This window comes from Platalea leucorodia (genome assembly GCF_965183815.1).
Source record: "Platalea leucorodia genome assembly, chromosome: 1".
Classification (NCBI taxonomy): Eukaryota; Metazoa; Chordata; class Aves; order Pelecaniformes; family Threskiornithidae; genus Platalea; species Platalea leucorodia.
In genome coordinates, this window is record NC_138823.1 from 119,971,785 (window position 1) to 119,987,122 (window position 15,338).

The 15,338-nt window shown below is 36.2% G+C and overlaps 1 protein-coding gene across 3 annotated transcripts in view; it reads left to right on the forward strand.

The window, feature by feature from the left end:
* The window catches only part of LARS2 (leucyl-tRNA synthetase 2, mitochondrial), an 89,544-nt gene that overhangs the window by 27,532 nt on the left and 46,674 nt on the right, over window positions 1-15,338 (forward strand). For all 3 annotated transcript variants that reach the window (XM_082304787.1, XM_082304788.1, XM_082304789.1), the window contains 2 exons: window positions 3,980-4,123; window positions 14,855-14,962. In XM_082304787.1, coding sequence (XP_082160913.1) covers window positions 3,980-4,123; window positions 14,855-14,962 — 252 coding nt within the window. The remainder of the gene's footprint in view (window positions 1-3,979; window positions 4,124-14,854; window positions 14,963-15,338) is intronic.

Consider the following 15,338-nt stretch of genomic DNA (forward strand, 5'->3'; position numbering starts at 1 on the left):
ATTTTATATACAACTGAATTTTATATACAGGTAAATTTTATATGTAACTAACTAACTAACATGAATAGGTATTATAGCAAGTCACATCGGAAATATTTATTGTCAGTAATTTACATTGAAGTGCAGGATCAGAAAATAGCTACTATTAGTTTCTTTCATGGCTTTAATATAGAATCTTCTAGGTCTTAAGTTCCCTCTCATGAAAACATATAAGATAATGTGATCATTAGAGGACTCTCTTCAGCAGCAAGATTATTTAACTGTAGAACATTACTGTGATGTTGTCTCAGAACTGATAGGATTAGATAGGGTAGTTGGAGATTATGTGCCTAACCATCCAATTCCTGGACCCTATTATTGGTCTCTAAAATATTACAGAAATATTAGATGCTATGAGACTGTGACAGCTGTTTTTCTGTTAGAGTATATTAAGAAAATATTGACCTTACAATATTTTGTAAATAATATATATCAGGGTATCTGAAAAGGGAAGGGTTCAGTTAACTTTTTAAGCAGGAGGTGAAACAAAGATGTTAAATGAGCATTCCAAAGAGCTCTGTCTATAGCCAAGGCAATGCAGTTCCAAAATACCTGAACAGCTGCACCTAAACAAAGCTGCAATTTAGTGAGTGTTTCTAACTTAAAATGGAAACTAAAATTTCTTAAATATGCTTTGACATTTCGTTTGTATTCTATAGAAACCAGGAAACTCCATGGGATATAATTAGGGATGTACTCTAATTATTCTCTGAACCCTGAGAAAGAGGTTGATGGTGAAAGGTGGCATTTGGAATGGCAGGGTGTTACTGAGCTACTTCTCCTGTTTCCATAGGCAAGATGCATTCAGAGATCTTAAATGACAACCAGCAAAAAGATTCAATATTTGATATGTCCTAACATGCTGGGTTTGGGGGGGTTATTTTTTTTTCCCCCTGTAATTATTTTCTGTGTTTGTAATAAAAAGTTAAACCCCTAGCTTTGCCATAACAAACTTATTGTCTGTAAATTTGTTTGCTTGACGAATGATCCCAGGTGAATCTGAAAAGCACAAGGCTTACTGCTTCATTAGAAGCAGTAATGATAGACAAAACAGATTTTGCATGCAGGCTCCCAGTACTGTGGGATCCTGGAGGTGTTTGGGTACCAGTGATTGGATCTGCTTCCCTCTTAAGAGCCAAGGATCAGTTTGAGGACTTAAATCAGCATCTGTCGACCTGTAGGGGATGTAATCTCTGGTGGATATAAACCAGTTGCTTTTTGGCAGGAAACAGATGGCAGAGATAGCCCATAACCCTGGCTCCCTTCAAACAGTCATATAAACTTAAAGCATATATTTATCCCATGTCTTCAGCCTACCTGCAATATATGTTAGGCAGTACTTTTGCACATGTTGAAGCCTCCTGTCTTACAATTTCATTTTGGATACAAGGAGATAATTCATAGCCTTACTGTGGCGACAAGAGTAATATAGAGCGAGTGTTAGTCTAGGTAACGCTCTGTTCCAAGAGTATGTGTGTCTGGCCAGAAATTACCCTGGTAGCGAGAGACAGACTCAATATGTCCGGGAGCTGGAATTATGAGAATTAACAATCTCTGTCTGAGTGCTGCAGCATCCATAGAGGACATCTTTATTCAGTGTAGCAAAATCCTCTCTCGTCTTCCTGCAATACTGATCTGGTCAATGTACTGTAGAGGTTATTGACCTGGCCAGATGTGGGTGTCTTATTCAGGTTGAGATTAATTTCTGCCTAGACTCTATTGATTATTTTGATTAGGTATCTGTAGACTGTAGTGGAACCATAGACACCAGACCTGGAGATAGATACTTATGCTATAGACACCTGAAGTTAGATGAGATGAATCCTATCTTAAAAGCATATGGTCTACATTGGTGTAGTGAGGAGACCTAAATAATCTGTGGTCTTGATACACTTTTGCATTGTGCTCTCTTTGTGTAGATGACATTTAGCAGCTTCCTGGGGCCATAGTTTCAGAGGCCGTCATTGTCAAGAAGTTGCCTGTGTGAAGTACAAGTAGGAACTGAGGATTTAATGTGATATCCAGGTTCTGGATATTAGTCAAAAGGCTGTAAGAGATGGAAGGAACAAAATGCAACTCTAAAAATTCACAGACAAAACCTTTCAGCTACGAATTTCTTCAATGCGTATTTGCTTTGTTTTGCATGATTTATTTAGATAAATCTTCCTGTTATGAATCATGAGAATATGTTATGCTAAATAATTACACTCATATAGATCAGTTACCTTCTAAAATTTTCATCATAAATTTGATCCAATATCATCAAAACAGAAACAGTATTTTTTTCAACTTTGAGTCATAGCTGGTTTAATACAAGCATATGCTAATACTGCTTTATGCAACTGGCATTTTATTATTTCTTAATATTATCTGTTTTATCTCTCTTTAGCTGTTATTTTAACTTCGTAGTGGTATGGGGTTTTTTTCAGAACTTACAAATTAAAAGATCATTACTTTAGAGCCAACTTCATAATGTGTTGTATTAGTACTGAAGAAGTTGTGTGTTCTGAAAGTCTAGAAAATAGATCTGTAATAGTGGAATATATTGATTGCTTTTAATTTTCAGAAGCCTTTTATAAAAAACTGTGGTGTTATTGGTAGGTAACCGATAAAAGGTAGGCAAACTGTAAAAAGTTTAAATTCCAATGACATACTGAATTCACACAAGCTTCATTTGAAAGTGAGTTTGTTTTTATCAAAGAATGACTTTCATTCATTTCATTATAATAAATTATGTATAAACTGATTTAGGTAATCAGACTTCATGCGCGTGCACACATGCACACATATATATACCACATGCTGATAACAAAAACAGCAACGGTGTTCCTAAGGAAGAGGATCCATGCATCTGTCCTCCTGCTGTCCTCACTATAAGATTTGTAAAATGGTTGTGGTATTTACTATTTCTAAGAATATGTAGCATATTTAAAACTAAGCGGTATTAGTTGTTTGGAAACTGGGGCATTTCAGAAGGTGATCAGTGATAGATAAAATGTAAAATGAGTAATATGAGGACAGTGATTAGTTTTTAGATTGCGATACTAAGTCCTCCCCATACCCAAAGAATGCATTTGAAATTTTCAGATAGTGTTTAATGTATTAGAACGCTATGGAGCTGGAGCCACTGTTTTTCAGTCAGGCTGATTTAACTTTGATTTAGCTCAAATACGAAATAACACTCAAAATAATGGATTACTCTTCTTTATCACTTTGATTTTTTTTTTTCTTTCTGTTCATTTTTTCAAGTTAATGTCTAGCATTGAATACCACTTCTGGAATGACAGTTAGGATTCTGAGTTTTGCTCCCTTCCCAGTATGTTATGTCTGGTATTTCAGTTAGCCCTCAAAAACAAGGTTTGTAGAGTTGAACACCAACATTTATTTCGCTTTAAATTTTCTTTAACGTATTTGTATTGACAAGGAAAGATGATTCCAAAAGTAATTCACAGAATTGACAGAAGTTTTGTGTAGAAAATATCAATTCTTTCACTTGAAATATAGTTGACCACTATAATACTTCCTTGTGATTTTGTCCTTTCAAGTTGGAGATCCTTGGTTATTCATCCCCCTCAGTCTGACTCAATGTTTTGGACTAGCGGTGGACAGTTTTTAAGCATCAGACTCTGTAGCTTGCGGTATAGTCAATTGGAACACTTACCTATTTAATATTCAAGTGTCAGCCTATCCCGCTAGCGTGATCAGTCAAGGCAAATGCTGCCAACTGCATTCTTAGGTTTTTTGAGTTCTGAGAAGATGAATATTCAAAACATCTTCAGTTGAGTCCATGTTGCTGATTCAAATGGATGTTATAAAAATGTAGAAAACTCAGGGGCCCAAGGAATGTTTCTGGATAATTCTTTTGGTGTCTGAAAAGTGAGATTCTGGTTTTGAAATAGCTGCTGAAAATATTTTTTTTTCTTCCTGCAACTTTTTTTAGGCCTTGGTTAATTGGGATCCGGTGGACCAGACTGTTCTAGCTAATGAGCAGGTGGATGACAATGGTTGCTCATGGCGTTCAGGAGCAAAAGTGGAACAGAAATACCTCAAACAGTGGTTTATCAAAACTACTGCCTATGCAAAGGTATGAGAATACAGTTTTTGGAAATTGTGGCAGCACTTAAAAGAGGCGACTTTTCATCCAGAAATATTCATCAAGCTGAATGTGGTCCTCTATATATGCATGCTTGTGTAATATATAGTTACATAATAATATACGTGATCTATCCCTGTGTATGTGTGTATATAAAAATTATTATCCCTGAAGTCTTTCTGTTCACATCTTTAAGAATTCTAAGTAATTGGTGTGGGATCAAGTTTTGAAGAAATCAAAAAGCGTAAATTAGAGGTGAATGAATGAGTTCTGCATTCACACATTGTGACCCCATACTTACCATCAAGTGCTTTTCTGCATATTTTGGGTGTGCAGCTGTGCAATCTTTTGAACTAGAAACTTGTTCACCTAGTCAACGTGTTGGACTTAAGGGCGTAGTATAAGCAATGGAGTACAGCCTGTCACCTAGCATTCATTTCCACATGTGCCTGAGCCATAGTTCTTTATGATTAACTGCTCTTTGTTGAAGATCATCGGGACCTTCTATTGTACTTTACTTCAGACTCTACTGTATTTGATTACCTGTAATTTAAAAAGTATTTTCAAGTTATTTAAACATCCTTTTTTGTTAGGAGCTCAAATTTTGGTTGTGATGGGACAGCATAGCTTCCACACCTAGGAATTCTTCAACAAAATTTTGGTTTTATGCTCTCTGAGATGAAAGTATTGACTTCCTGTTTTGTCTGAGTGAAGTTTTTATTCCATCCAAGTGTTCTGTGTATTGAGACTTCGCGTACAGATTGAGTAAGTTATTCCTAAGAAAATACTAAAAATTTATCTTTGACCCTTTTCCTGAGCCTCAGATTCAAGACACCAAATTTCCACGATCATATAGGGAGAAGAAATCCAGGTCTCACTCTAGGTCCATTCGTAATAAAGAGAAAAACCTTAGATATCCTGCCTGATGCTTTGATTCCTCATACACAGGGAGGGTACTCGAGATGCATGTTTTCTGATTGTGCTGCCTGTTCTGGCAGTAAGGAGGGAACATTTGCTACAGCTGAAGGAAAAATGGAGCATGTCTGCACAAACACAAAATGATCACAATGTTCTCAGCTTTTTCTTGGTGCTCTTGTCACCAGATTTCATGATCATCTTTGTGATATTTCAGGGTCTGCCCCAACTCACTGTTTTCCTCAGCTGAGGCTGGAGCTGCTCTAGAGTTTCTGCCTTTACCAATATATCTCTTGCCTATTGACTTTATAGAGGTTGTAGGAAATAATGACTGGTATTTCTGAGCTGTATCCATGCTTGTACCAAATCACTGTTTACTTATCTCCCTCTAAGAGGGGTGAATCAGCCTTAAATTTTTGCTCATAAAGACCAAAAGACAAGACTGAGGAGATTTTCAGTAACCTTTAAAACACCTTTGGCTTATGCGTTTATTACCTCTTGCTCAGTATCCACCCTCCTGCAGGGAGGAAGATTTATCTTCTGTCTTTAGTGTCTGACCTAAGAATTGAAGTTACAGGAAAGGCATCAGCTCTTGGGATGATCACATCTCCCACATGTCATTCTCCAGTAAGCAGGCTCAGCTGATGAGAAGAAGAAACTTGTGCCGCCACAGCACCCCCTCATCTTTCCCCCAAAGATGTCACCTGAGGAGACTACCATATCCCCTACCTACATGAAGGGCAAAAGTACAAACAACCCCTTGCTCTTGAACATCTTAGTGGCATCATGAATGAGAGCTGCTTCTACTTTTCATTTGGGGATGAACATTTATATCAACCTCTACAAAACCTTTAAGCGTTACTACAGAGGACAGTTGAGTACTCTACAGATCTCTGTAAAACGTTTCCCAAAATTTTGTTCTGTGCATGGTTGGTATTCTGTAGGGTCTATGCTAGCTGATACAACCAGGTCGATGAATGATGCCATATTGCTCCCAGCTCAGTGTTTTGGCAAGCATTTCCTTCATGGGCTCCCACTTCTTGTACAGTGACAGATGCTACCAAGTATCAGCAGGTGGTTTGGATTTTCCTTTTTACTCACCCTCCACTGACTCCTGTTTTTGTTGCTGTGGTTCTGGCACATTTTGAACAGTCTCACTCTGCTTCTTTTGGCAAGGGCTTTAAACATTTGGGGGGGGGGGGGGGGGGGGGAATTACTTTTTTTTCCCCCAAACCTTCAAATAAGAATAGTAGATTACCAGGCTTTGCTATTCTAAGTCCAATATTTGATATTAGATGGATTTGATGCTTTGGAAGATTAAGATAAATTCCCTTTTTTGGGACTTAATTTTTTCTTTCAAGTTGCAAGAGGCTAGATAACATAGCATGTTGTGTCTTACTTTCTGAAGAATACTGTTTTGGCCATGCAGCTCTGGATGGCCCATGAACTGCAAGCTGCAACTGAAGATTGTCCATCGGAGGGAGACTGTCTCTGAGCTAACACGGGGCAAGGACTTCAGTCTCTTAGAGACTCCGTGCCCACACTGACATAACCAGGAAGCTTCACAACAGCATTTTGACAGAAGCCAAATTACAGATCTTAAATGCAAAACTTTTGCTCCTCTTTCTGAATATCTTGACTAATTATCCTCAAAACTCAACTTTCCACACATTTCTTCATTCCTTACAATAGTCATCTCAGTACTTTTCAAGGAGTGGTGGGACGTGAGTCCTTCCTTCTACATCTGTTTCTTTTGTATACTTTTTCTTTGGATTCAGGCTGTTGGCAGTTGATCTGAATCCGTATCATCCTAAATAGCATAGTGTTGAACACCATGGTTACAGCAATCACTCTTCCTAGCGTATTCCTAAAGCCTCCTTCCCCACTGGGGATTTCAAATCCATGGTCAACTTTTTTTTGCATAAAAAAACCCAATAGAAATAAAGTTTGCCCTTCCAGAACTTGTCTGGCCCTGAGGTCTTTATTCCCCATTTCTGAGACAATTGCCTGTTGAACATCTTCTGTCTAGTTCTGCTTATTTTGAAGGTGTCTGGAAGGTTAAGGCAAGATGATACCAGATTAGCATGGTCAAAATTATTCTCATCCAAAGACCTACGTTTTCTGTCAGTACAGAGTAGCTTTTAGGTCTTTGACCCATACTGCCATAATTCATATCAGAACTCACCTGGCCCTCTATTTCTTTTATCTCACATCTTGGACAACTTTATGGGCACAGAGCAGATTTATTCCTTCCTTGTGCGAGGTGTTCTTACAGGTTTGGGAAAAGGTAGAGAGGTAAGTGGATCAGGCTTTCAGTGAGTTGTATGGCTAGATTTCTGTTATCCACTGAAGTTTCACTACTTTTTATTTTGAAATTAAAAAATGGGAGGCATTGAGTGATTATCTGATAGTAATTTAATCCTTGCACATTTTGGGGAAGATTTGTGGTTTTTTCCCACTTTGGCTACTTTTAGACTTAGAGGGTTAGTATTCCTTAAGTGTGTTCTACTTTTCCCACTCATCTTTCTCCAGTGAGGCCTTAATCTGTTTTTGGTATCTCATGGGGAAAGCCATTTGCTTCTGGTCACCTTTTGCTTGCACCTTCCGTGGTGACTATTATTTCTTCTGAAAAGTTTACAGAAATTCAAGACCAAATATCAGAAAGCTCCACCTTCCTTGCCCTTTTTCTGCAACAAGACTCTCTGCAAATCTGTTCCCTATTCCTTCCAGAAGTTATCCCTGAGTTTTCTTTAAGTTGACATAGTGAGAAAGCATGTTGAAAAAAAGCTTTATTTCCAGTAAGTAACTCCTTTCCTATATGGCTTAGAGGAAAATGTAAGTCTTTATTTCATAACCATGTTTCATAGACAAGGTTCCATTTAAAATACATTTAATGAATCTGCTATCCCTTAATTCTTCATGCAAATTACCAGCTAGCAATAATGGCTGAATATGTATGTATACAACTTATTTTCTACTTGGAGCATCCATAAATTATTTTGTTCTAACTATTCAACCTATTTCTACTGCATATTGATGATCTTTCTAGTCATCTGTGTTCCTCTCTGTCACCCATTTATCATTTTATGTTTTCTCCTGTATCTCACAACCTTAATAAAAATAAATACAAGTAAGGGTAATCTTCATCTGCAGTGCTTAAATAACCAGTCAAATAGCAAAAAGGAGTTACGTGATCAGTAATGGGCTGTGAAATCATCTCGTGTGTTACAGAAGTCAGTGTTTCATTCCTACACACGCTATTCTTTAGATTTCTGTTGTGTCCGGAGGAATCATCTTCTGTAGATTTGTTTTGATTTCTTTATTGTTACTGTACCAGCTCGTAGTCCTTTCTTGAAATAAAAAAATGCAAACAAAAAAAGCAGTGTTTGCTTACATGGCAATTTACCACTGGCAGTGATTTTTTCTCAAAGGGCAAAAGTATTGACCATGCTTTAAACACTTAGCAGAAAGCATTTTGGTTATGTAAAGTAATAAAGTAATCATGACCCATTTTTTAAACTGTGAAGAACATATGAAATGGTCTAGCAGCTTTTATGGATTTTTAAAGAACATTTTAATTGTCATCTTTCTTTTGACACATTTCTTTGATAAAAGTATAATGCCGTAACTGATGGCATTATTATTCAAATTGTTGTCTGTGCATTTAAGATGTTTAAGCTAAAACATTTAGTTGCTATGGTTACCCAGCTGAATCTGTAGGCAGATTCATTGGAAAAATCTCTCTGTAAATGTTAGTATTTTCTGTGTGTACCTGGAAATTGCTATTATAGGTTTTTTTATGTACAGTCAACTGAGTCCTCAAATGAGAATCTGTAAGGTTAGTCTTTGCATAGTCCCTGTTCTTCCTAAATTAATTTTATACAATATTTTTTCATATTTTACTTTTCAAAAATCACCCAAATAAACAGAAAATAATTTTTTTTTTTAACAAAATAAAATAGAAGCAACTTTGAAACTTCCAAGTTTTGCCTTAAATCATCTCCCTTTTTTGCACAGCAGTAAGATAGTATATGTATGTTTAATTTAAATATTGGGAAAGTGAAAGGGCCTACGAAATTCTGCCACTCTAATTTATAGTTTCCATACAGATAAGTAGTACTCTTTACTGTTTATTTGTTATAGGGTTGGTGTTTTTTTTGGTACAGACATTTAGAGACAAATCCTTCTCACATTCTGTGAAGCACAGGAACTTAGATGTTTAGCATGGTGCTAACTCTGTGAAGGGAAAACAACAAAAGATTTACCAGTTCTTCTCCAGCTTTTCTCTGGGTTTGTGGTGCGTCTGACAGCCCCTTTGTCTTGTCTGACTAGAACTGGAATTGTTTTACGTAATCATGTTTTGCTTGATTGTTTATTTTCTATTTTATTTCTGAGATATTCAACAGAATGGTAATGAAATGTAATGAAACTGAAGTACTTCATTTTAGGATGTTAAGAGTCTTGACAGCACTTTGGATTTCATAGCATGAGGTAATGCCTCATCATTGAGAAGAGAAATGCCGGCTCTTTACAGTTTTTTTATGCTTTATGTGTGATCTTTTCACTTCCCACACTTGGGGTCTAGCTCATAGTTGTCTTCTTCCAACAGAATGGGCCTGATAAACCTCGCTTTGGAACTCTTCCTCTTGAGTCAGGCTGAGAGCTCTCTCCTGGACAAGGGACCAAGAGCACTGTCTCCACAGCTTGCTTAGCACTTCATTAATAAAAAAATGACACCTGTTTTGTCAGTTTGGCAAGACAGAAAATTGTTTGTGGATATCCAGACCAGGCTGATCTTTTCACCTTAGTTTAAACACAGCATCTCATTTGATGCTACAGCAATATAAATTTAAAGTTCCTGTTGGTATAAGATTAATCCAAACAGTGAATGCTTGGTACTGTTAAAAATGATAACAAATGTTTTAAAGAGCTTTTATATTTATGGAATCAATTACTCATCCCAAAGATATGCTTCATTATATTGGAAAGGGAATTTCTTCTCTTTGGTAATTGCTACAACGAGAAGAACTCTGGAGAGCAAATCTGGAGAAGAACGCTGGCTTTACTTTTTGCTTTTGAGGAATCATTTCTTTCCCTCAGTTCTACATAGTCAAACCAGAGGTGCTTGTTGACCATAAATTTTATGAAAAAGCGAGGGAAAAACTCTGATGGTTCAGACATTTACGAGAAAGAATTTTAAGCACACACAGTGTCTGTGTTGTTGCTTCTTTTTAATGTATGTTTTCAGTATACTTCACACATGGGAAACAAGAGTCAAGAGTGACCTACGATAGTACAGGCAGAAACTACTGAAGGTAAAAAAAAAAAAAAAAAAAAAAAACACCAGAACAAAGCAGGAAGAGATTGAATACCAGCAGAAGCTGTACTGCGTAATCACAGTTCGAACCGGGCAATAGAGTGCAAAATAAAACAGTGGGCAGCCTAACTTTAATTTCCTGTACTTTAGTTAATATATTAAGTTGTATTAAATGATTTTGTGTAATCTTTAGTTTGTATTTGGTTACTCTTTTGGGAGCTTGATCAAATAAAGTGAAGAATATAATTTTAATCCAAACAGATCTTGAATATTTCTTTGACTCCTCCTCAGAAGCAAAGCTTTCTATTTTAATTTTATGTTAATTTAGTAGAAGACAATTTTATTTTGCTGATGAATTGGATGCTTTTGAAATGAAACCTTTTGCTGACCTTTTTATTTTACTCTTGTTGTTATGTTGCAAATTTGTCAAACTTCATTAAAGTGTCTTCATTGAAAACAGAGTAAACATTTGGCTTTATAGCTTATATTTAGATTTTTCAGTTTATTTCATTTACTGTCACAGAGGAACTGAAATCCTCTCACTAAGTGTGAAATTAGTGGCAGGCATTGACCATACTAAAAATTTTAGTTCCTGAAGTCAGAGACTGAATTTTTTAGGTGATCAGCAGAATCCTCCTTCTTTGAACTACAAGCAGGAGGGGGAGTTTTGGAGTTGAGATACTCTTGGGAAATTATAAAGCACTTCTGTTCTTTGATTTTATGTACTTTTTTCTGTCTGAAGTTTGCTAAACTGAAGTTCTGTTTCTCTATGAATCTTCAACAGACTAAACAGTTGGATATGTGAGATCAGTTTTCCACTTTCAGATGCTTTACTTCTAATTTCAGACTTGGTCATCGTTGCGTGTGATGAATTTTCAGCAAACTCATCTTGATTTTGTGACTCTGATGATCTGAACTGGTTGACTTTCGTGTTCTAACTATGCCATAATTTTCTAGGTGTTTTTTGAAAGAGTAAAGCAGTCCTGTGAAACATTAGCTTGTCCTGAGTCTTCAACATCTCCAGCACTTAAGTCAAACTTTCCTAAAGCTGTAAGAGCCTTGAAGTCATTCTTATCCCTGAATGTAGCTTTGATTTCTTTAGCTTTTTCCTGAGTCTGTCTATCTTTAGATCTGAAAGACTGCCAAAATGTATTTATGCTTTACCTTGACTTGTGTTTAATTAAGATAGGAGTCATTTCTCCTGTAATTAGACGCTTGCATTTTAAGTTTTATCATCTCTTCCTGAGCCGTGAAAAATGGAAGTAGAAAGACTCTGCTACCTAATGTTTCCAAGTTTCTCACTATTAAGTCATCATCAGAAATTTGAAAATGGAATTTATTTGATAAGTTTATCACTCTCTGCTTACCGACTTGTAACGCTGCTATTGTTCTTTGTCCCTTGCAGGATCCAACATGGTTTTACTTTTGTTTATTTGCCTACGTGCTGGGAATCTTGTTCATTGTCTTTTCTGTGTTACCTAGTTACCAAACTTGTGGCACAGATGACTAGGAGTTATGTACATGCCCTTAAGGGTCAGAATTTTTGTTTAAGGAATCATATCAGTAATTGCAAAATAATAATTGGAGCAGAATTCGTGGGACTACTTGAATGAGTCATAAGATGTTTTACCAAACATGACAGTGATTTTAAAAAAGAACATGGAAGCAAAATTCATGGAGTTAAATATTAACTTTTCGAACACTAGCTTATAATATTCAGGAATTTCTATGCTAGCGTTGGTCAGCTTCTATTCAAGAGTTTTGTATACCCAAACAGGCTACATATAACTTTTTAAAATTAATAATAGTTTTAACATATATTTATAGATTTATGTTTTTGCAGGGTGTAGTGCAGTTGGATTTGAAAACAAAAAGTTTTTTAAAAGGGTTTCCCTTAAGCAATTTTTAAAAACCTCCTAATTTGCATGTATGAATTTGGAATGTATAATGCATTAGTGTGTGTAAGAATTAATGTGCTTTTCTACTTTCCTGTTAGTGAGTATCCTAGGTTAATTTACCATCCAGAAACACTTATTAACATGCTAGCAGTATACATACTGGATATTTTTGCCTCTGTAACACTGTGTAAAGTGTTTGTGTTTTACATGTTGTTCATTTTGTACTTCACCTGCTATTCGTAGCCTTGGCAAGAAGCCAAAGTAGTGTGTTGAGTAGAAAAGAACAGAGAATCATAATTCCATGTTGAAAATTTTTGAAGTGTTTTTGGTTCTTTTTTTTTTATCATACTGTACTACTGTTCATGTGCATATTAGGATGTGAAGGGTTTGTGTTTGCAAACTCTGCTAGGCTGTGTCATCATGCAGAATAAGTTTTGTTATCTTCATTCAGGTGAAGCTAAGTTGGCTCTTACTTTATTTAGCTGCATGAAGCAATTGCATTATCAAGAGAAGAATTGGGCTAAGTCAAACTGTAGCCTATAGCTCCTAATAAGGCCAACTAACTAGAGTTAAAATAATTATCATACTGGTATTAAGGATCTTGATGTATTAATCCTGCAATGAAAAAACATCTAGAAAGTTTTGCTGGCAAGCAATTACAGACTGTATAGTTTCAGCATAGCACATGCCCATTTAGCTGCTTCTGCCAGCAAAATGTAATGTAGACTAGGACGGATATGCAAGCAGGAGAATTTGTAAAAATCTGCTACTGTGTCCAGCCAGTTCTGTGTGTATTGGCACAATTTCATTCTTTCTAAAATGCTTAAAATTCTTACAAAGAATATGTCCAAGTATTGTGTGTATATATCTCTATATCTCTATATATCTCCAGTTATTCATTCTTCTTTGGTAGGGGTATATGTACATGGATTATTCATGGCAGATAAAGCTCGGTAGTCTCTGGAACACTAAAATTAATGAGAACAATGAGAATTTGGAATTCTCTGTGATGTAGCATACTTGCAATTGTGAGCTACAACTGATTAAAGTTACAGTATGATTAAAAACTTTCCAAAACCTTACCATTCTTTTATTTATAAATCATCAGAAAATTAATTTCACTCTTAAGGATGTAGAAAGCAATAATAATCCCAAGCGCTGGTGTAATATTATGATTTATGAAGGACATGCCCTTTGTTGTAATTTGAATGATAGATATACAACAGAGCAGTAACTAGAAAGTAATCCTTATAATGTCTTTTATGCATCTCACTCTGAAAATATTTAAGAACGTAGTTAAAACACAACAGCTGAAAAAGAATGAATTGTATATTTACTAATTATCTAACTACCCACTGTTTAATTTGAGCAGCACATGATAGCTACTGTCCATCCTTGCAGGTTGTGAGCAATTAATGAGATAATAAAGAGCTTTCACATTTGATGTTGGGAGTCACAGCTGAGGGAAAAACTGTTCAACATGTTGCCTTATTCTTAGATTTTAACTGTAATTGTTCAGCATATCCACCATCTGTCTGAGTGACTCATGCCTCTGGCTGTTCTTCTGCCAAAGTAAAGATTTTGGACAGTCATGGAGTATTCATAACACAAATGAATTGAAAAATGAGATGAGTTTGAGTTATCCATCCCTTTGTATGTCTTCTCCTTTACGTTTTTATAGATTTCTTTTATTAAAAACATACCGTTCAAATGGTTTAGGCAAACATTAGTTGACTTGGAATAGTCTCTTATGGTTCCATGCCACACATCAGAAAGTACGTAAATATATGGATATACCTCTTGCTGAGTATAAATATACATAGAAGTTACAGGTTGGTTGTTGGACATTATGGCTAATGAAGGAGCCAACACTTAATCTCTTCTCTGCTGTATAATGTATTATACTATTATTATATTATTATAGTATTGTTATATATATTTTGAATTTAATATGAACCCTTATTATTATGGTTTGGGTTTGGTTTTTTTTTACAGGATGATATCACCTAAAGATCCCACTTGATTTTATAACCTGTTGTGCTTGGTAAAAAATCAATATGAAATATGAAAAATAGATAGGCAGCTGGAAACTCTATTTTGCCACTTTAAGTCAGAGCTTGAAAATTTTAGGACATGTAGATGTCTTTTGTCTGACTGCCATCTCCAGGCTATTGTCTAGAACAACTAATTCAAACACAGGCTTCATACCTGCAAGCACATCTCTTATGTGTCAGTAGTCTTGTTCAGCTCATTAGGTCACTTACACTTCCCGCAGTTTACCCCCATTGGGAATATTTTCTGTGTTTGTTTTCATTTAAGGGTTTTGTTTTGTGTTTAAGGTTTAGTCCATTCAAAAGGAAGGCCTCTTTTAATAACAATAGGATCTCTGTTGGAGACGTCATACCTCTGTCTTGCGCCATGTTAATTCTGTTCTCAAAGACATGAATTTGGGGCAACAGCAGTAGAAAAACACTTCTTCCTGTGTTTTTACCAGCACCATATCATTTTGCTGTTTGTTATAACTAAACCCATAGTCTTAATTTGTACGCTTACAAAAGCTGAATGTTCTAATTGTTTCTTTTATTGCATTAGGCTATGTTTGATGCTTTGTCCGATCTCCCTGAGTGGTATGGTATAAAAGAAATGCAAGCAAATTGGATAGGTGACTGTGTTGGATGCTCTCTTGACTTCTTGCTAAAGGTAAGTCAGAAATTTCAATGCTGCTATCTTGCTTGGGCTAACCGCAACCCTTGAAATGCGTGATGGGAATGGATTTTCAGATCTAAAAGGCTTGAAACCTACTAAAAGAGATTATTGTATGTTCATGCCCAGACCAGCACAGATCCTGAAGAACACCACTTGTGGGTTGAAGAGATACTCCCTGCTGTCCTCCTTAGCAAAGGGTTTGTGTGTTCAAGTGCAACATCGGATGCAAATTGGCTGTGTGTATTTGTGCCAAAATACATGCCAGCTAATAAGCATTCCTGAACGCCAGGACATTTAGGGGAGCAGTAGCAAGAGCAGTATCAAGTGGCACTGCACAAGTCAGCTGGGGTCTGGCTGGGCTTTAGCTCCG